General features: G+C 42.4%; 1 protein-coding gene across 1 annotated transcript; it reads left to right on the top strand.

The window, feature by feature from the left end:
* The first annotated feature begins 1119 nt into the window (after nucleotides 1–1119).
* DNAI4 (dynein axonemal intermediate chain 4) lies at nucleotides 1120–22096 on the top strand. Its single transcript, XM_050901078.1, has 18 exons — nucleotides 1120–1166; nucleotides 1767–1929; nucleotides 2806–2929; nucleotides 3073–3076; nucleotides 5889–5986; nucleotides 6211–6367; nucleotides 7836–7975; nucleotides 9164–9322; nucleotides 10408–10599; nucleotides 11883–12133; nucleotides 13509–13595; nucleotides 15884–16035; nucleotides 17111–17268; nucleotides 17468–17589; nucleotides 18296–18394; nucleotides 19052–19278; nucleotides 20074–20227; nucleotides 22052–22096. Exons 1-18 carry the CDS (start codon nucleotides 1120–1122, stop codon nucleotides 22094–22096), a joined length of 2379 nt encoding a protein of 792 aa, XP_050757035.1.

The raw sequence follows: 22096 nt of genomic DNA, 5'->3' as shown, positions 1-22096 counted from the left end.
ACGGAGCATACGGTGAGGTCCTCGGGGAACAGCTCTTGGCCTGCTCCCGCTGTGTGTGGTGACACTCTTGGGTGAGATAATGCCAACAACGCTAGGTTGGTCCTACGTAAAGGAAAAAAAAAAAACAAAACCAAAAAAACAGACGTCCAGTCCTAATTCTGCCTCTTTTCCCTAAAACCTTCCCCGGCTGTCTCACCTGCCCAGGTTCAGTTCTGTCCTAGGGCTGGTAGACGGACACGCACAGTCCTGCAAGGCAAAGGGGAGAGCTGCTGATCCCGAAGTCCGGCATTACAGCGGCTCTTAAAAGCGAGGACACGTACGGTCTGTTAAATACTTTGGAAAAGCCTGCCTGCCCCCGCCTCGGGGAGGGGGGGGGGGAAGCCTGCTCTTCCCCCGGCTTCAAGTCCCTGCTGGCCTGGGGCGGGGGGCTGCCGGCTCCTGCTCGTCCCCCTATTTTAAGAGGGGCACAGATCATTTACGATCTGCAGTTCTCTCACGAGCCGCTCCTCTGCCACCGGTCTTCCCAACGAAACGCATTTTAAATCCTCAAAAATGGTCCCCGTAGGGGCGACGCTGGAAGGAAAGCACCCACGCATGCAACTTTGCTGACTCAAGCAAACGGGGGGGGGGGGGGAACCCCACAACAAAAAAACCGAACCCCTAAGCCTCCCCCAAAAAGTCCAGACCTGCCCCGATCCCCGCCACCGGGGCCCAGTTTTACGGCGGGGCGGAGGGAGCTCCCGTCTCCCCAGGCCGCCGAGGACCTTTGTGCTTCAGTGACAAAGGGGGAGCGGGGGCTGCCGCGGCCCTGACGGCAGGGGAGGAGCCCCGGGCTGGGCAGGGGGCGGGCGCCCCAGGGTGAGGCGAGGCGAGGCGGGCGCTCGGCGGCCCAGCCCCGCCAGGCACGGAGAGGGGCCCCGGGGACGGGGAGGCCGCAGCCCCGCGGTGAGGCGCGGAGTCCCTCCTCAAGACGGGCGGACGCGGGGGAGAACGCGACCCGCGCGCCGCGGCCCGACCTATCGGCGGCGCCGTCCTTAAGCAGCCAATCCCCGCGCCGCGTCTTGGGTCTCGCTGCCATGGTTACCGCGCGACGCGCTGTCCCGGCCGAGCGTGGTCGCCATGCAGGGCTCCGGCGGCGGCGGCGGCGGCGGCCGGCGGCCTCCCCCGTGAGTGGCCGCTGGCCGGCGGTGCGGGGGGTTCCCCGGCAGCGCTTTCCCCGCGGGTAGCCCGCGAAAAGGCTGTCCCAGCTCGGGGCCTGGGGCGCGGCCTTCCCTCAGGCGGCTCCAGGCACGGCGGGCCGGCGGGCAGGGGCAGGCCGGGAGGGAGGGAGGGAGGGACGGGCTCCCGCCGGTGTCCCGGTCTGAGCGGGCAGCCGGCGGCGGTGCGCCACAGCGTGCCTGTGTAACCGGCCCCACACGCACGTAGCCACAGGCTGCATCTCTTGCCCCTTTCTTGCCGCATCAGTTCCCGTTTGTAAGCTTAGCCCCAGAAAACCAAATACCAGTAAAATGTCTTTTAGGCTTTTATTTTACAGCAGGCGTTGCCCCCGGCCCTGTCCACCTTGCTCCTCCTATCACCGCTTAAAAAAGCCGCCTTAGAGGCCAAACGGAGATTTGCTGAAGGAATTACATTATTTCAGGCTTATCATCCTGAATGGCTTAAATCTTTTAAACCAGTCATGAAAGTTAAAGGACAAGTAACATGGTGCTTGTATTTGGTTGTTTGTATTTTGTTGATTGAAACAGAACTTCTACGGCTGATTTCAGGGTAAGGCAAGGATCAGGAGCAAGTTCTGGCAGCCAAAGACGAGTGAGCATCGCAAGTGGCATCTATGCAAACAGAGCAGCAAGTTGCAGAAGCCAGTCCACGACTTCCGATGGCAAAGCTGTGGACAGGGGGTCTCTCGCGGGCAGCAAGTATGCCGTACGGGTGAGAAGCCATTTACACTATTACTAAAAAGTTTCAAATGTGAGTTATTGCCAATGTTAAAAAGTTGTCAGGAAGGATGTGGGAGAGGGAGGAGGAAAGAAAAGGCATGTCTGAAGTTGAAGAGCTGTGGAGAAAGAAAATGATCCAAGAGTTTAATCCATTCTGAAATGAAGATGATTAGTGTCCAAAAACAATCTGCAAGTATAATAATAAAAAAAAAATTAGAGCAACAGTTCTCCTCCTAATCTGAGAACTACTTGCTTTCAAATCTGTGAGATACATTGACTGTAGCACCTGTATGTCTTTACCTAAAAACCAGAAGACTCCCATAACATAAACTAAGAGTCGTTTAAAGACCTTACTGAATACCTTCTTACAATAAAATATTTTGAGCAGTATAATAAAAAAAGATGCATAATTGTTTCCCTCGTTGCTTTTGCTGTACGGTTAATTTGACATGAATAGTTATAGTCAATAAGCCACTCTTGGTGTTCATTACAGAATAAGCAAGCCAGAAAAGGCAACAGGGTTGACCAAGAAGGAGAATTGGCTCCGATAGTGAGACGAACATAGTTTTTCCAGATATTTTGCAGCCATTTCTATAGAGAATTCCAAAGAAGTCCCAGGCAAAGGTGACAGCCCTCTCAAGGCTGAGCCTTTCTCAGGGGAAAGCAGGAATGCAAACCCCCTCGCCCCTGTCCTGGTGTATATTAGGCATCATTTGCAGAGAAGGGTTACCTATCTGTTCTGTCAGGCTCCTGCTTGGATCAGTGTCTTCTTTTTATTCCAGGTGAGATAAAATGTTGCAAGTGTCATCACTGTCGCTTGTTTTGGGAACACAGTGAAACTATTACCATTATTTCAATATTTCTTCAGGTTTTTGATGATGAAGGAAAGGATGTGACACCCCATCCACTCTTCCATTCAGATCCAAATACTGTTGTACCCAGGCAGGGCAAGATCTTAGCATCAAGTGCTTACTTCGGGGCCACAGGATCTGGTTCTCTCTTTTCTTTCTCCATGCATCAGACATCAGGAGTGAATGCTAGTTTAGGTTTGTTCTCAAGGTAAGTCAATATGCTGGCTCTTAAATCCTGTCTCATGGGGTACCTACTCTGCAGCGGCCACACGTCTGCTCTTCAGAGAGGTTGGGAGCTGGAATAATTGTGCAGGGCTAATAATTATACTCTTGTTGTCAAAATACAGAAACATACCTGTCACAGTCGTCATTTAAAATTTGAGGAGTAGTAACAAATAGAATAAATGGAATTTGTCAGTACTCGTGACTGACTACGTCAGAACTACAGCTGAAATGCTAATACATACAGGTGAAAGCAGACTGCAGCACACACTCCTGTTTCTGATTTTAGTCAAATTCTCCTTCCTAAAACACATATTTTTTATGTAACATAGCAGAATGGACCATTTTTAGAGATGGTGCTGAGTACCTCACAGTTCAAAAATGCAGACATCCAAACTGCAGGTCTTGTAATGGTTAGGCCTGCATACAAAGTTATGGTGGAACCTATACACGTGTGACAAAACACTATCGTAAAGGTAGAGGAGGTTGTGTTCTGGTTGTCTGAGCAAGGCTGTACAGCTGAGAAGGGGCATTTGCAGCTCCTTAATATACTCCCTTTAGCTACTTCAGATGCTCTCTGCCTTCCCCAAGCAGTGTTTTTTCAAAAACTGGAATATATCAATACCTGTTTAGCTGTGGGTATGGAAAAATGCTCTGGAAACAAAAGGTCTGGTTTCACTGAAGAGTTACACATTTATTTGAAAGTATTTTGTCAGTTTCAATGATACTTATTCAGTACAGACAACCCTTTTTAAAAACTTGACTCTTTCAGTTAAAATATCAAAATATTGTTAACATAATAACATAACAAGGCCAAGTGCAAGGTCCTGCACATGGGTCGGGGCAATCCCAAGCACAAATACAGGCTGGGCCATGAGTGGATTGAGAGCAGCCCTGCGGAGAAGCACTTGGGGGTATTAGTGGATGAAAAATTTAATATGACCCAGCAACGTGCGCTCGCAGCCCAGAAAGCCAACCACATCCTGGGCTGCATCAAAAGCAGCGTGGCCAGCAGGGCGAGGGAGGGGATTCTGCCCCTCTACTCCGCTCTGGTGAGACCCCACCTGCAGTACTGCGTTCAGCTCTGGGGCCCCCAACATAAGAAGGACGTGGACCTGTTGGAGCGGGTCCAGAGGAGGCCAGGAAGACGATCAGAGGGCTGGAGCACCTCTCCTATGAAGTCAGGCTGAGGGAGCTGGGGTTGTTCAGCCTGGAGAAGAGGCGGCTCCGGGGAGACCTTCCAGCAGCCTTCCAGTACCTAAAGGGGCCTACAGGAAAGCTGGAGAGGGACTTTGTACAAGGGCAGGTAGTGACAGGACAAGGGCTAATGGCTTTAAACAGAAAGAGGGGAGATTTAGATTGGCTGTAAGGAAGAAGTTCTTCGCTGTGAGGGCGATGAGGCACTGGCACAGGTTGCCCAGAGAGGCTGTGGATGCCCCATCCCTGGAAGTGTTCAATGCCGGGCTGGACGGGGCTTTGAGCAACCTGGTCTAGTGGAAGGTGTCCCTGCCCATGGCAGGGGGGTTGGAACCAGGTGATCTTGAAGGTCCCTTCCAACCCAAACCATTCTGTGATTCTATAATAAGAATTCTGTCTTTTAAACTAATTTAAGCAAGTTACCTCTGTGTGCATATGTGCATCCATTTCAAAAAATGTTCTTCTACAAAAACTTTTGAGTTAAAACTGCTAAATTACGTGTTTCGCTACTTACTAGCTTTCATTTACAAACCTTCAGTACAGAGGGAATAAACAAAGTCAATGGACTTGAGCTGTTTTATCTTCAGGCTGACAAATTCAATTAAGTCATGCAAAAGAAGGTAAATAACTATTTGTGTTTAAAATGAAAAATAATGAACCACATCACTTTATCCAATGGTGTGTACACATTCAAATTGTATGGAGTGGAGATGCTATTTATTTAATCAAAAGGACTAAAAGACTAGTAAAGTCAGCACTGGGAAAAAATACAAGTTAAAGAAAAGCATTATTTACAGTTTTCTTTGCCAAAGTTAATGCCATTGTGATTTCTGAGAAAAAGAGATTGCTCTTTGAGAACTCTCTTTTTGTCATGTTTCCTAGGGTAGCTATCATAAGGAATAATCCTAGAGGTAGGGATATTAACCAGGAGCAAATATACACCAAAAAAATGACTTAAAAATACAAGGTATCTCCTGAAAAATAAATGCATCCTTTTTGGAGACAAGAGCTCTTCATTTAAAAAAACAAAATGACATGATTTAACTTTAGGTTTAAATACAAATCTTAAAAATTGTCTTTTTCAAATGCCTTTTGTATATGTATAATTGGTCACGCTTAGCTTTTGAGGAAGAGAAAATCTGCTGACAAACCTCCCAACTGTACCTAAGTTTTGAGTTTTACTTCTAGTTATCACAGCTATCACCTCTATGAACATTATCTATTTTTGTTAACAAGCTCATCCCTTCGGATGAGTTTCTTGTGCTTTTCAAAGACATTTCAGCACATGCAAAGCACCAAAGGATCTGAATTCTGGTTGAGAACAGTGCTATCTGTGGGTACGCATTATCACACAGTAGGTAGCCAACACTTCACGTTATTATATGCTAAGAATGAATCTGAGAGCTCAACAGCTTCTTTTCCACCAGCTATTTAATGCCTCAGGATATGCTGTCAGAGGAATTCTTCCTTTTTAAGTCTTTTTCAAAGCATTTCATTATTTTCTTTCCTAAGCCTTCTGTGACTTCTTTTACAACACAAGCATCACTGTATGTGCTCTTACAGTTTTCTGTGGTTTATCCTGATAACAACACTGCTATTTTTGTAGTGCTTTGCTAACTGACGTCTGGACTTTCACATACTATTTCTGCTTATTTCTCTGTTACGGAAGGACATATGGAAGCAGCAGTACTTCTATATCAAACGCATCAACAACTGAGTCCATACTAGATGAAATAGTAGAACCTGGCTCTCGACGAGACACAACTGTTAGCTTATCTGGTAAAGAACATACACTATATAATTACAGACTTAAATTGTTCTTTGGAGCGCTGTGATTTGTGAGACACTGCAGTCGGTGGATGTGAGATGCCCAGCACTTCAAAGGAACTCAGTGCCTCACAAGTTTTGGCTCCTGATCATTAAAATACTTTTAGAATTAATTTGTCTTCTTTTAAATTTAGAGCAGAAAAGGCCTCGCTTGTTAACCTCATATAATTTTTCAGATGTGCAGGTGAGGCAAGAGGAGATAAAAGAAGAACTGACAAAAGAAGACTTAGATAGGAGAGTGGATATTTACCTCACAGAGACGGAAACTATCTGGATATTGGATATACCATCTGTTGTGGTGTCTGTAGAATCAGAAGATGCTGGAAGAGTTCTGTATGTATATTGGTAGTTGTGTACATGCATGTAGTATGCTCAGCACACCCAATTTCTGCTGATCGCAAAGTCCTGAACTGCTGCTCACACGTAGGTTCAGTGTTCTGACTACTACAATTTGTCATTTCACCTCTGTTTAAAGCCATATTGGGCTGGAGTCTCTCTTTTGACAAGACAGCCTAAATTCCTTACAGATCCATCCTGTTGATCAAATTCATACCCTCTTTCACTGATAAATTAAGGCAGACTAGCAAAAGCAGGGGATGGTGACAAGAGAACACCCAGGGGATGGGGGAAAGAGAAGATGGGGAAGTGTGGTATACATGAATTACACGATTTAATTTTAATGAAAGCAGTAAGAAACTGCAAACCTCTGCATTGATTCTTGTGTGTAGCATTACAGCTAATCATTTATTAATAACAAAGATATCAACAAACTAGGCAGGCCTTGGCTTCCTTTGAAGCTCTTCACGGTCCTTCTAGCTAGAAGAAACCTCACCCCACTGCAAGTGACCTTGCCTGTTAAAATATTGTGTCTCCCTTGAGTTGCATCTAGTGTGTTTCCACTTCAGAGTCTCCTCCCTGGACTACCATGAACTTTGGTAGGGAGTTAACCCAGAACACACAGTTTTTTTGGCTTACACCCAGGAGCTGACTGGGACAGAGTGCAGCAAACTTCTCCCTGTGACGGATGGCAGACTGATAGACTTGTCACACAGCTTCTGTAGACGTAAGCCCCAAAGCCTGAGATGCAGTGTACTGCAGTTGGCAAGTCAAACAACTTAGATAAGTGAGTTCTTTCTGCTAGTATACACACAAAGTTAACGGTAGGACTCCAGCCCCCACCGCCTGTGAATCACACTGGTGTGATTTTTGGGAAGAAGGAAGATGAAGAGCATCCTACGAATCAGACTTAGCTGGTGTACACAGCACGTACTGCCAACTGCATAGGAGCAGTGACTCTTCCTGAGCACAGCAACATGTTGGTGGGCTAAGGCGGGGTACAATCTATGTCTGCTGTTAGAATATTGAAACCAAAATAAGCAAGAAAGTTTCACAATTCCCACTGACCATTCCTACAGAACCTGAGGGCTGGACAAAATACAAACGTACTAGTTTCATTTTTGTCTCTTGGATGCACTGCCTTTCACTCCCAAGTGATGAGAGCTACATATTTCTGAACTCCTCTGAATTCCACCAAAGTGCAAAGGTAGATGGAGTAGGGATTTTTGTTGATGCCTACCTCTACAGGCCATTTCTGTTTTAGGACAGCATCACAAGGTCAGAAATACCTGCTGAAAGACGATACATAGAGTGAAATAAAGTCTAGCAATCCAAAAAAACCCGAGCAGTAAATTTATGAGATGGAGTATCCTTTCCTGTTCAACTTGTGGTTAAATACACTGAGAAGTTGAATGCAAATGTTTTTCAGAAAGTCAATACACACTATTTTTTTCTTTTTTCCAAGGGAGCGGAATAAGATTTATGTTGACATTTGCAAAAATAGACCTGGTAATGATCGCTTTGTAGAAAAAATGATGCAAACCATTAATGGAGCTGCAAAGAACAAGGAAGTACAATGTGACAAAATCATCATGGAAGACAAAGGTAAAGTTTCTGAGTACCATATAGGAAAGGGTATTTAATAAGAATGGGCCCTCATTTACTACATTGTACCCTTGGCAGTTGGGTGTATTATTACATTTAGTTTACTTATTAAATATTTATTTGGGAAAACTGCAGCATACAGCTAGATTGTGGGACCTCAGAAGACTCCCCGCACACAGGCAGGATACTGAGGAAAGGGTTTTTTTTCTTTCTTCCATCTCTAAGCAGGAGAAGATGCTTCCTCAGCTTTCACTTCCAGAGCTTTAAGTTCAGACAGACTAGTGTGATTTGTGGTGGCCTTTTCTGCCCCTCCTAAAACTTGACCATTGGCACTGGCACACTGTATCCATTGCAATAAAGTAGTCATTATGCTAGCTGAGAGCTGCTGTGTCCTGCCTGCCTCAGCACTTTGCAAGCAGAGCGTGCTTCTTAGGAGGCAGAACTTCACCTAATACTCAACTATGCTCTTGAAATATGAAAGGACACAGTTCCCTTTTTTCCCCTTAACTTTTCTGACGCTGCTTTCTGTTTCTATTTGCCATAATGCAAAGAAGAGAACCTCTGTTATGAGATTTAAAATCTTGGGGAAAGCAGAAAATCTTGGCAGTCTCACAAGATAGATGCAATTTTACAAAATGTTCAACCTCAATGCTCTAAAAAAAGAGGAATATCTAGGTTTTAGATGCACATGCTGAGCTTTGCCTCACTATGGACATTTTTTTTTGTGTAGGAGGCCAAAGAAAACTATGGGGAATGCTGTTCCAAACATTCTTCCTTTGTGTTCATTACTGTATGTAAAATGAGTGGAAAAAAAAAAAGGAGAAGTAAAATAGGTATTAATCTGATTTGAAAACCTATCTTCCCCTTTTTTGCGTGCTTTGAGCATCAGCAGGGCTCATTCCAACCCATGTTTGAAAAGCTGAGCACACAAAGGCAAGGTTACGGAGCATTGTTTCACTGGGAGATGGCCCTGCGGAAGGGAAGCCACACGCCCAGAAGACCCTGATGTAGCTGCTGCAATCACACAACAGCTACGGTCTTGTCCGACCCTCAGTTGGTTTCAAAGCCCCTCTGCCAAACAGTTGGGAGTGTAGTACAAAAAGTAAACCTTTGCTCAGCTGTACGGAGTCCTTTATAATAATGTACTGAAACAAGAGACTTGTATAATACAGTGTCATTCATTTCCAGGGATGACGGTCACTTCCTGGGACTTGTACGATTCATTTAATGTATCGGAAATAGAACCTACGTCAAAAGCAGAAGGCAGCAGAGCCACAACTGGGAAAAGCAGCAAACCTCATACAACTAAAGAGCACGATCAGCCTATGTCTGTCTCTTCCGACAGAGGTAATGTTTTTCCAGGTTTACATTTCTGCCATGTTTTCATCCTTCTAAACCATGCATATCACTATGTTCTGTGCTGAAAACTACAAGAAGAAAATGCTTGGTCTGCCTGTCTGGCACTTGAAAGAGAGTTTGCTGAAGAATCTTGGACAGGTCTGCACCGAGACCTTTTCTGTACAATGCTGTCGTAAATGATCTTAAATAAAGATAAATAGTCAGTGACAGAGTTTGCTGGCACTAACTTACTTAGGACAGTAGAAGCAAAACACCCAATTGCGAAAAATTCCAGAAGTATCTCATCATACTGAGTATCTGAGCAATAAAAGAAAACAAAATTAAAGCAAGAAAAAATTAATAGTGTGTCCTGGTTTCAGCTGGGATAGAGTTAATTTTCTTCTTAGTAGCTGGTACAGTGCTGTGTTTTGGATTTAGTCTGAGAATACTGTTGATAACACACTGATGGTTTAGTTGTTGCTAAGTAGCACTTATCTTAAGCCAAGGATTTTCAGTTTCCCATGCTCTGTCAGCAAGCAGGTGTGCAAGGAGCTGGGAGGGAGCATGGTCAGGAGAGCTGACCCGAACTAGCCAAAGGGATATTCCATACCATGGAATGTCATGCCCAGTATATAAACTGGGGGAGTTGGCCGGGAGGGGCAGATCGCTGCTGGGGCATCGGTCAGCGGGTGGTGAGCAATTGCATTGTGCATCACTGTTTTTTTTCCCTTGAGTTTTTTTTTCTTTTTTTTGTTATATTCCTTTTCATTACTATTATTATTATATCTCATTATTATTATTATTCTTAGTATTATATTTTACTTATTAAACCGTTCTTATCTCAACGCACGAGTTTTACCTTTTTTCCCTGATTCTCCTCCCCATCCCGCTGGGAGGGGGGAGTGAGGGAGCGGCTGCGTGGTGCTTAGCTGCTGGCTGGGGTTAAACCACGACATAATGTAAGTGGTTTTTGATCATGATAGATTCTTCTATGCTTTTTGCAGGTGGAGGAGGAGGAGACTTCTTACCCCGTTGATTTTTATATGCAAAGTATTATCATGTTAAAACTGTTTTCCCATATTATCTGTTGTCAGGCAGCACAACTTCTATAATGATTTCAGAAGGTGCTGTTCTTGCCAGAATCCATGAAGAGGAGGAATGCCATTCAGAAGCTATATTAACATCAGAAAACTTTCAGCAGGATTTGTTTTTCATGGAGAGGATTCTAATGGAGAATATTTTTCAACCCAAACTTGCAGCTTATCGGCAGTTTCCTGTCCTTACAGGTTTGTTTCTTGTTGCCTACCCTGTTTTCAGCACAAGGCTTTGAATGCTATTGAAAGTCATGGAGTTATGTCCCTCACTGAATGTCTTTCCAGACAACAAGTCATTTAAGAAATAGACAAAGGAAAGGAGAGTTTATGAGATGTCAACATGAACTTTGCAGTTTTACACTCACTTTAACAGACATCCCTACCATACTTGGTGGAAGAATTGAATAAATGAGTTCTGAGCTGGCTCATCTCCCCTTAGCACCAGAAACTGAGACTTACTTGAAATATTAGTCAAACTTGTTTCCTGACAGTTAAGATACAGATTAATTCTGCTACTTCTCCAACCGTTTTTTGCATTGGAATGTCTTTTACAGTTTTTTTTAATAAGGAGATTGACGGTAAACAAAAGTTTTAGACACCAAACTTCTATCAATCAGGCTAACATAAAGTACATTCATTGCAGACTGTAAGAGGCATTACCTGGACCCAAGTGCTAAGTAATATTTTACCTTTTACAGGCGTTCCAAGTTAACACAGGGATTAAAAAAAAAAAAAAGGGCAGATTCACACTGCTATTATTGTACTGTATGTCTTCGTGTCACAGAGAGTTTCAGTTTCTCAGGCAATGAACCTGTTATATTCTGTCACTCTTCAGGAACTAGCTACAGCTGGAGCACGATACTGGCCAGGAGGACTTTTGTTCTGGCAATATGGCAGTTATTGTGTTCTTATTTATTTTGTTAACAGCGATCTGAGATCAATTTATGATTTGCACATTACATAAAATAAAGGGGTGAGTAAACAAATACTTAGCAAACGCAGTCTAAAAATATGCTCTACACTTAATTTTCCCAAGAAATGAGCAACTTATTACAGCATCATGTAACTTAGCTACGGTGTTACAGCATTAATGCGTAAGTGTGGCTCTTTAAAATTGGGCATCTAACTTGAAAAAAATCCCTGTTTAAACAAATTTTTAAATACGAGAGATTAGAAACTTTCCTGGTGGGGGATGGACATAAATTCCTAACTTGTTGCTGGGTAACTAAATCCACACGTTAAACACCTGGAGCATAACCGGCACACTACAGCCTGATCCAGCCATCTTCTATGTCCCTATCACCATTTTAGCCACAGTTTTAGAAGTTAGGATGTCTTAATTCCTCAAACCTCCACTTCATTTTTTTTGCTGCAAAATACTTGCTGAAAGGGCAAATTTTTCTTCTGCTGTGAATGACTGGAGTTAGATAAGTGAAATGTTACTACTCAGGCTCTACTATATTTGTGCATTTTAGATCCCAATGTTACATCAGACACTAGTGGTACAGTAGCAGCCGTGAAAGAACCTAAACAGGAAGAGCATGACAAGGAAAAGAAGGATAAGGAAGAGCAGAAGGAAGCATTCATTGACCCATCAATTCTGTCAGATCTAAATAAAACCCCAGAAGAAATTGTACCTCCCAGACTGGAACGGCTGTGGTCATATAGATGTGATTTAACTAATGGTCACAGTGTGAGCAGTATGGCTTGGAGCAAAGTAAACCCCGTGAGTTAACAAATTGCTTCTTCTAAGCTGTTTACAAAATGGTATAAGCAATTGTTGGTGTAAATAAACTCCCGGTTTTGATGTACTTTGTTGGGAGCGATCTGAGAGAGATGGATTCATCCCTGCAGTCAGGTAGACTGTCTTTGCATCCCACCCTCTGTATTTCATCCTTCCATATAACAATATTGCTACATTATTCTACAAGTTGGACAGCTGCGCTAGGCTTTTCCTACAACTGTATCACGACAGCTTTAATTGGTCCAGAACTTAATTGGTCCAGTTTACCATGGGTGGTCACCTGAACAACAATGTTAAGATAATAGACTTGGTCTGTTACGGAATTGGAAGTTGAAATTTAAACCCCTACTACTAAACTTTATCACCATTGGTGGAGTTTATTCATGACAGTTTAGATACCACATCTTTGTTTCTAACAGTAATCTCCCAAGAAAGTGGCATTCATCAAACTTTAAGGATAAGATGCATAATAACAGGCACAGATTTCTGAGCAGCTGGCCCAAGTTTATTTAACTCAGTTTCAGTGGAGGTGAGAATGACTCAGACATCTCCACTTTCAGAGTAATGTAAGGCTCAGTTTTTCCAACAGAGCTCTCTTATGGCCACAACAAAAATAATGAATGGAAGGAAGGTAAAAAGTAGGTGAGGATGAGAAATATAAAACCAGTAAGATTGCCCCAAGGGGAAAAAAGAGAGAAAATAAATCCATTTCATACTGTTAGTACACCAGATCCCCAGATATTACAAAGTTGGACACATTTATAGACTTCAGTCTTAGAATTATAGGGCAAACAAATACCTCCTTTTAAAGCATCAGTTCCACAAACTACTTGTTGTGTGTAGGAAAAAAAAAAATAATGGAGTTGAAGACTAAAGTCTTGCTGCTGTTTCTTACTTCTACTTATGGAAAGGAATGAACGGAATTCATTGGACCCCACTGTAGAGAGCTAAAAGCTAGGAGTTTGAGGTGTTCACTGAAGCTGCTTTTACAGCTCATGTTGAGAGAGAAAAGTAGAAGTATTATTACATATTCCATTAAACACTGCACATTAAAATATGGTTATAGAATAATGTATATTCATCTCTGGAAAGGGACATGTTTTTATGATGGCCAGGGAGGGGGGACTGCAAACACAACTGATAGTGACTGTGAATGTACTTTTTGTTGAAGCAGTTTCCAGTATTCCAGAAATTCTGAAATTCTGTTCTTCTTGTGTGTTATTCTACTTGCATATGACATGAGCATTATTTTCCAGACTTTGCACTGGGGGTCACTGTTAGCAGAAAGTTGCCTTTTAAAAATATACAACCGAACTTCAAGTTAAACTGACATATATCTGTTAATCTGTGCTTTTAGGATCTTTTAGCTGTTGGTTACGGAGCGTTTGATTTTAAAGAACAGAAGAAAGGCTTGGCTTGCTGTTGGTCATTGAAGAACCCCATGGTAATGAGCAGCCAGTTTGTTTTCTTTCTTTTTCTTCAATGCATTTTTCTGCTATACTACTTCTGCTTTATTTATTTCCCTCTACCAGTTCCAAAAAGCAAGACCTAGCCAGCAAGGTTGAATTTGCTAGCCTAAGCCACACATTTCTGGAAAACTGATTCCAACTGCAGTACCTAGCAATGTGCTTAAATCTTGGCCCAAAGCAAGTGCCTGTAGGAAGCAGTTTAGTTTCTGTGCCTGTCCGTCCTCTCAATTGACACTTCCAACAGAGGTGCTGACTGTACTGGTGGTTTAGTAACATGGACATCTGTTCACAGGAACTAAACTCATTGCACACAGGCCACTGAACAACTAACAGATGGCTACAACTCTCAGGAAGTACCAGTCTATGCTAGGCAACTTAGCAATGCAGATCTCTGTATCCCATTTCCAATCCCTAGGGCGACCTACCCAAGACTGTAAATCTGCTTTGTTATTCCTGTGGGTAGACCCAGGTGTGTAGAAATTATTTTTTAGACTGGAAAAGTCTTGAGCACAGCAAATGTGAAAATAAATCAATTTACCTTTTGTTTTTCAAAATCTATAGACCATTTGTTCAATACTTCCAAAGTCTCATTACAGAGAACATCTCTATTTTAAATTTAAGGATTATCCTTTCTAGTCCATTTTCTGTTGTACCATGAAATTCTGTTAGGCTGAAGGAAAAAAAATTAAAAATATATAATTAGCTAATCTAACTTCTCATAATATTGTCAAAAAGACAGTAGATTTCATAGATGTAACATTTACATCTTTACATATTGTCGTGGTTTAACCCCAGCCAGCAGCTATGCACCATGCAGCCACTTCCTCACTCCCCCCCAGCTCCCAACGGGATGGGGAGGAGAATCGGGAAGAAAGGTAAAATTCGTGCGTTGAGATAAGCATGGTTTAATAACTAAAGTAAAATATAATACTAACAAAAACAATAATGAAATATTACTATAATAATAATAATAGTAATGAAAAAGAATATAACAAAAAAAAGAAGAGGGAAAAAAAGGAAAAAAAAACCCAGTGATGCACAATGCAATTCCTCACCACCCGCTGACCGATGCCCCAGCAGCGATCTGCCCCTCCCGGCCAACTCCCCCCTGTTTATATACTGGGCATGACGTTCCATGGTATGGAATATCCCTTTGGCTAGTTGGGGTCAGCTGCCCTGGCCATGCTCCCTCCCAGCTTCTTGCCCACCTGCTTGCTGGCAGAGCATGGGACACTGAAAATCCTTAAGATAAGCGCTACTTAGCAACAACTAAACCATCAGCGTGTTATCAACAGTATTCTCACACTCAATCCAAAACACAGCACTGTACCAGCTACTAAGAAGAAAATTAACTCTATCCCAGCCAAAACCAGGATACATATCCATCTGAAAAGTGATCCTTTTTAAACTAGCCATTTTTTTTTTAAATCTTGGAAATCTCGATTACAAAGTGACGCAGTAAAATCCATCTGATTGCCATCAAATTACACAACTTTAGTTTGATCTGTTCTACAAACTTCACTTGGCCAAAATTGTGTATTAGACTAATTTAAATCATGCAGAGTCAAGTCTTTCATGCATATTTATCACATCAACAATCAAATACTCTTGTGACTCCCTGATGTTACCATAGTCCTCAAGTCCCTAACATTAAGAAATAAGACCTGGCATGCACACTGAAATACAGTTCTTTGCAAACTAACACTCTGCTGTTTCCCATTTCAAGAGCTCGGTGCAGTGGCTTTAAGGATTTAATCTTATAACAGAGCTGAATCAGTTCTTTGGTTGCATGGAGAAATTACATGAAAATAGTGGTTTACAGATTACCTGAAGTACATTAGATTGCATTTTATCTTCAGCTAAGTTTCTGTAATTGGAAAGGTACTTACTTTCATATTTTAAGATAGAAAACAACTGGAGAAATTTTCCAAAATGCCAAGTTTGTTTTAAAAAGAAAAAAAACCCCAATCAAACAAAAACCTCACACTGTACTCACATAACTGAATCTTAGGGAACTTGATTTCTAGGTGTTTGGTTTGGAGTAGGCCCATCTAACTTATTTTTTCCTGATTTTATCAGTCGCAGCAAGAAATAAATTGAACCATTTACAATATAGTACCTAATTTCTGTCTAGAAGTAGTCACTATGGTCGTCAGCACTTGAGTTTTCCGGCAGAGCCTGCCAATTTGGTATCCAGTGTTGAGAAGACCGAGGTAAATTAAGAAACTAACTTAAAACATTCTTGTATTTTTCTACTGGTCAGTGGCCAGAGCGTATTTTCCGGTGTGAGCATGGTGTTACTGCTTTGGATTTTTCTATGGCAAGCCCGAATCTTTTAGCAGTTGGAATGTACAATGGTTCTGTCGCAATCTATAACGTACGGAGTTGTAACGATACCGCACTTTTGGACAGCAGGTAAGGCTATGATTTCCCACCTCCTCCCACCTTGGTCACGTCTTAGCAAATAACAAATAAGAGAATATCCACAACTGAGAAGCTGAGGGAATAGTAACAGTCTTGATAAGTAAGGCTTGTGAATGCTCAGGGATGTTGCACAATTTTTTCATTTCCAACTTTTGTCAGTACCTTCCAGTTTTGACTGGAAATGCCTACATAAACAATACTCTCAAATACTAGAAGTTTCTGGAGCAAAACTGCAGACACAAAAGTTTATGATAGTGCATAAATGCCAGGAAGGGCCAGCATGGGCCAACCAGACTTTTCCCATCCACCTATTCACACTGATATAGCCAAATCCTCAGACACTGCCATTCTCCCTCTGCACTGCCACCTTCTTCTATTCTTATTTCTGCCAATTAAGGCTTACATTAACACCACTGGTCCTTATTTGGGGTATGAAACTCTCTGCGCTGTTGCTGTGCATACAAAGCAAGTTCCCCACGCTGGAAAGGTGAAACAAATGAGTACTATGTTCTGACTTTTTAAGAAAATGCAGCAAGTTACCACCACGTATCATTTTATACTCCATGTACTAACTAACTAGGACAATCCTGCCTCAGATAATAAATCCTTGTGGGAGACCAGTGGTAGCTTTTGGTGTTTTCTCACTGATTCCACTTGCCAAAAATGGAGAGAACATCAGAATAGGTGAGGGATAAGCAGGAATTAAGATGAAAATGGGGGTGGGGGGTGGGGATCACGGAGACATTTGCCCTAAGGGCAGCTCCCCAGGGCTAGGGTGCTCTCCTACAAGGTGCAGATTGATTTCATGATTCAGATATCAATGAAAGGTGTCAGCACATAAACAGTGCCCTGAAACTAAATATCAAATGTGTTTGATAAAAGAAAAATTTTCCTGGAGAAAACAGCCAATGTTCAGATTTCTTTTTTTTTTTTTTTAAAGAAAAGCTAAACAACATTTCTGTCATAAGACTTGATGTTCATTACAAAAGGGAAGGTTACTTGTTTTTCAAATATATTGTCTTGTCTTTGTTCATATATGATTTATCATGTGCATCTTTTGTCCCAGTGAATCCTCAAATAAACATACAGGTCCTGTATGGCAACTGAGGTGGGTGGAACAGGACAGAGGTGCAACAGAAGATGGCAAAAAAGAGAGATTAATCTGTATCTCAGCAGATGGTCGAATAACCGAGTGGCTTATACAGAAAAGACTAGATTGCACTGGTAAGCATGTTCCCCTGCAGCTTTTCTGCAGAGGGATAATACCTGCAATTGCAATTGCTTCCTTTTATTTCAGGTGACATTCTTTATACCGGTTATCATACACAAAACACTTAAGAGCTGCTGAGCATTCCAAAGAAGCACAAGTTATTCATAGCACTGTCACATACCTGTTTGACAAAAACTCTTGCTATTTGCACAGATCTGATGAAAATAAAGCGAACAGAAAGTAAGAAGAAAAAATTACCAGGTGAGAAAGAAAGGAAAAGTGAAGCTCTGATATCTCAACAGGCAGCTGGAATGTGCTTTGACTTCCATCCAAAGGTAGGCTTAGAAAGTCCATCCTGGCTAAAGTATTATCCAGGAAAACTATGCAGCAGGGCTGAGATCCTCAGCTGGAGCTACTTTAATATGCACTAGCCTGGGACTTGGCACTGGTATTTAAAGCTTATTTAGTTCTGAAACAAATTGCTTCTTAGCTAATAACAGTTTTACCCAAAATGGATGATACGGTAAACCAAGCAAGTAATCCCTGTACGTGAACAACTATATCATTTCAGCCACGTTACTCACATTTGCTTTGGGCCAGATCCTAGGGTAGCTTTCCTCTGCGTGTTAGTCAAATCAGTGAGGATTTGACTGTTCAGCATCTCCCGAGTCTAAGACTTAGATGGCTGTGCTTCTCCTCTTTATCCAGCTGAATATTTTGTCCACAGAGCATTTGAAGAATTCATGCGTTTGCCCACGTGGATCGCAGAAAGTCCGAGATTTTCAGCAGTCAAAAATCACAGCATTTGTTCTGCACAGATGGAGAACACACATACCAAATCTGATACATCTGGCACCGCTATATCAACCGCGCATACACCTCTGCAGCACACATGCAAGCAGCCCAACACACAACATCCTGGCAACTCCACCTTAGTTCTTCAGAAGACTGTCACTGCCAAACTCATCCAGTCCTTTATAGATTTTTGGTTGAGTGATAAATAGGTTAATCCAACATAGGCTACTTTTACCTTTCTTTCAGGATACTAATTTTTATCTTGCTGGAACAGAAGAGGGTCATATCCACCAGTGTTCTTGTTCACGCAATGAGCAGTTTCTAGAGACATACAGAGGCCATAAGGTGAGTGATACGTAGAAAAAGTAATGACAGCAGAAACTGTTCAATTAAGTTCACAAATGTAATAGGTTCTTTGTTTATATTTACTAAACAAAACATCTGCAACAAAAGAAACCTAAACTTCTTTTCTTATATTAAGAATGAATTCCCATAGCTTAAAGCATCACAGTCTTACAGGATTACTGTATACACTATAAAGATCTTTTTTTTTTAAGTAATTTATTAAAACTTGTACTATAAACTGTTTTAAAGCTTTAGTTCTGGCTTTATTTTAAGAAAACAATCAGTAATCTGATTGTCCTGCAAACCACAGTTAAATAGTCTCACCTCTGAGAGAAAGATGGCAGAACTTGAACAGCACCTCTTTTTTTGAAAGTCTCTGCTTCATCCAAGGAGCTACCCTTTCAGCATCAGCTTCTCCTAACAACTGGTGAAGGGACAGCATCAGCTGAATGCTTTCTATTCCGAAGATCTCTCCTGTCTTATCACATCTGCTTCATCCTAATTTCCTACGGGTACACATAACACAATGCTGGTTTTGCTATTAAGGTCAAAGGACAGTCAAGGATTTCCATGAAAGGTCACTATTAAAAACCATCCTGTGAGTCGGCAGCTCTAGAATAACACAAAGTTCTTTTTTGTTTCTTCCCAAACACCAAGGGTCCTGTGTACAAAGTCGCTTGGAATCCATTCAGCACTGACATGTTCCTAAGCTGCTCTGCAGACTGGAGCATTATTTTATGGCACCAGGATTCACAGACGCCCATTTTAACTTTCAGTTCCACCACTGCTTTTGTTCATGACATTATGTGGTCTCCAAAATCAGCCTTCATATTTGCAGCAGTGAATGAAAGCAGAGTAGAAATCTGGGATCTTAGTGTCAGCACGTAAGTAATTACTTTTCTCGAAGAAGATGCCGAAACTTAATGCCACAAAGGCTACACATTATTGCCTAATCAGTATTGTTATCAGATCATGACAGCTCCATGCCATTTGCTTGCTTAGTTATTGAAAGTATTGCATTTTGAAATACTCATTTTGTAAAAGCAGATGGTAGTTACCAGAGAATTATAATTATAAGAGAAGGGGCTGGATGCCTCATGGAACTGATAAAGGGTAAAACTGCTTTTTTTTCTGCAGCAATCATAGATTCTACCACTGCCATAGTTAAAAGGAAAAATAACAAAACTGAGCTACTTTGGACCTTTGATAGAGATAAGATGGTCGGAAGTTCAGATACCTCTCACGTTTTCCCACTACTGTAAAGTAGGTGCACATCTCATGTGCAGCTTAGTTCATCTGGGGCCTTGTACTGCTGGTCTGTACTATTTAGTATTAATGACAGCACAAAGCCCGCAGTGGAGTAGGAGGCTTGCCAAATCTTGCGGTAGCAAAAAGCAAATTATTCGTATAATAAAAATATTAACCACCCCCCCCCCATATTACGCAATAGGACAGATTTTAGGCAACCAGGATATCTTAAGTTAATAGCAGCCGGGATTTTTGTTCTGGTAGAGAACAAACAAAACACTGCCTTGCTTCTTAGTTTTTGAGTTAATCTAGAACATAAAAAGTAAAACACGCAACATTTATCAGGCCTGCATTACTGTTAGACTTTACATGATAGTACGCTGAGGCAAATGCAACGTTACCCATTAATTCTTGCCTCTGCTGGGTTACAGCTTGAACCCTGTGATCTCTTGCCTTGCCAACCCCAGAGTGAAATTCACATCTGTACTCTTTGCTAAGAACACCGACTGCCTGCTCGTAGGAGACAGTAAAGGAGAAGTCGGCGTGTTTGAGCTGCAGAACCTGGCTGCTCCCAACAGTGATAAGGTACGATTCACTAGGAAAAGGTGGAGGTCCTCAGAGGCCTGCACGCGTGCCTGGTACTTCATTCCTCAGAAAGGGGTTTCTGTTAAAGGTCTAGCTAATAAATATTGAAATAAGTGGAATCAGATACAATGCCCTAACCAGGTTAAAACCCGAGGTGGTTCCTGCTCTTCTGCATTCCATACCACTAGAAACTTCAGGAACAGGTAAGTCAACATCGAACTTCAGGTTTCACTTGATGGCAAATCCAGAGGTTCGCCACAGCTGGATTTGGGAGGGACACTCGGGGCGAGGACGGGAAGGTGGCGCTTCCTCTAAATGCAGTCTGCAGGTGACTGTATTTGGCAGAATGCCCTTATCTGCTGACAACGCAGGAACGACGTGCCCTCTCCTGGCCGCCAACAAGATAGTCTCACTCTCTTGGTGTCGGCAAGCCCATTAGCCCTTTGGCTCTGTCTTGCCTTCACTCTTTGAGAAGCCACTACTTATCCCAGTGAGGGCTTTTCTGTCCTAGATGACATGCGAGAACTTGACTTGCCTTACAACTAGGTTCCTTTCCAATCGTACCATTGCATAGATTCTGTATCAGCAGCAGCGTCGTAAAAGCTCACTGATGTCAACTGTGAATCCCTTCCGTTCACTTTTGCATAAAGCAGCGCTAGTTTATACCGAAGCCTCACTGGGACCTCCTCGCCTGGTCCACGGTACAAAATTCTGATGCCACCCTGGGTACTGCAGCACCAGGTGGATCCCTCCTCCGGGATCTATCTGCAGGTGACCCGCAGCCCCGAACTGCGCGGCTCCCTTTGTCCCTTCAGCTCTGGGCAAGTAGCTTCGGCTTACTGGACCTGGGTTCCCCATTTGTAAAGTGGGACTGGTACTTTTTAAAATCCCTTCTGAGTTACATGGTGCAAAACACTAAACTTCAGTTGGAGAGAACGAAAATGCCGATGTTAATCTAACCTTCATTCTTAGGGTATTAAGCATTAATAATTCACAATTGTCAGTGTTGCATTTAGAAATTCTGGTAATTACCAGCCTCATTTGCCAAGTGCTGTAAACCACAGAGCAAAAAGATATTTCCCTTAACAACTAAAAGTGAGGCCATTGTTGTTAAACTTCTTAGAAAATAAAATTTGTGGGTTTTTTTCCTACAAATCACCACGAAGCAGCCCAAGTCCTCTGAGCAGAGAAGTTCTTCTGTTAATAAGAGTATAGGGATAATTTTCTGGGTATGTCACCAGAACAGGACTAAAAATAGCAGTGCTTAATTTCACAGACTTTGGGCGTGTGGCACAACTGGTCACTGAGTCACAGAGCCTCACTAGCCAGAGGGAGCCCCGCTTTCCAGCATCATCCATTTCTTTCACTCCCTTTTCTGATAACAGCAAGGTCTTCCTAGGCTTAGGTACGTACAAAGCTTAGCACGACAGGGTCCGTACTACAACTAACGCTAAAGGGAGGTAATTACTTCAGGGGCAATCACATCTAAGTACAACTACCATACATGTATCATCTTGGAAATTTCATTTCCTTTACAAACGAGATACGTGTTTGTATGCTGCTAAGTATGATGCTACAAATGCAATCCAAACAGGCCTGCCAAACCGTGCTATTTTCAAGGAGCGCTCTTAGAGGTAAGCACAGTATTAACAGAATTCCAAAGCAGAATCAGCTGACATAATACAAATTACCTTAGCCTGCTTTCTGGATGCTCATTGCACAAGCAATTCTGTTCTCAGTTCGTAAATAGCAATTTTGGATCACTGCATGTCTTATACTGCAATTACACTGTCAGACAGCTCTTTTTTTCCTCTTATTTTACAGGTTCATACCTTACATGACATAATTGGGCCTGCTGCAGCTATTTAA

Source organism: Gymnogyps californianus, chromosome 8, assembly GCF_018139145.2.
Source record: "Gymnogyps californianus isolate 813 chromosome 8, ASM1813914v2, whole genome shotgun sequence".
Lineage (NCBI taxonomy): Eukaryota > Metazoa > Chordata > Aves > Accipitriformes > Cathartidae > Gymnogyps > Gymnogyps californianus.
The sequence above is the reverse complement of the archived record's forward strand: the minus strand, read 5'-3'. Positions and strand labels throughout refer to the sequence as shown.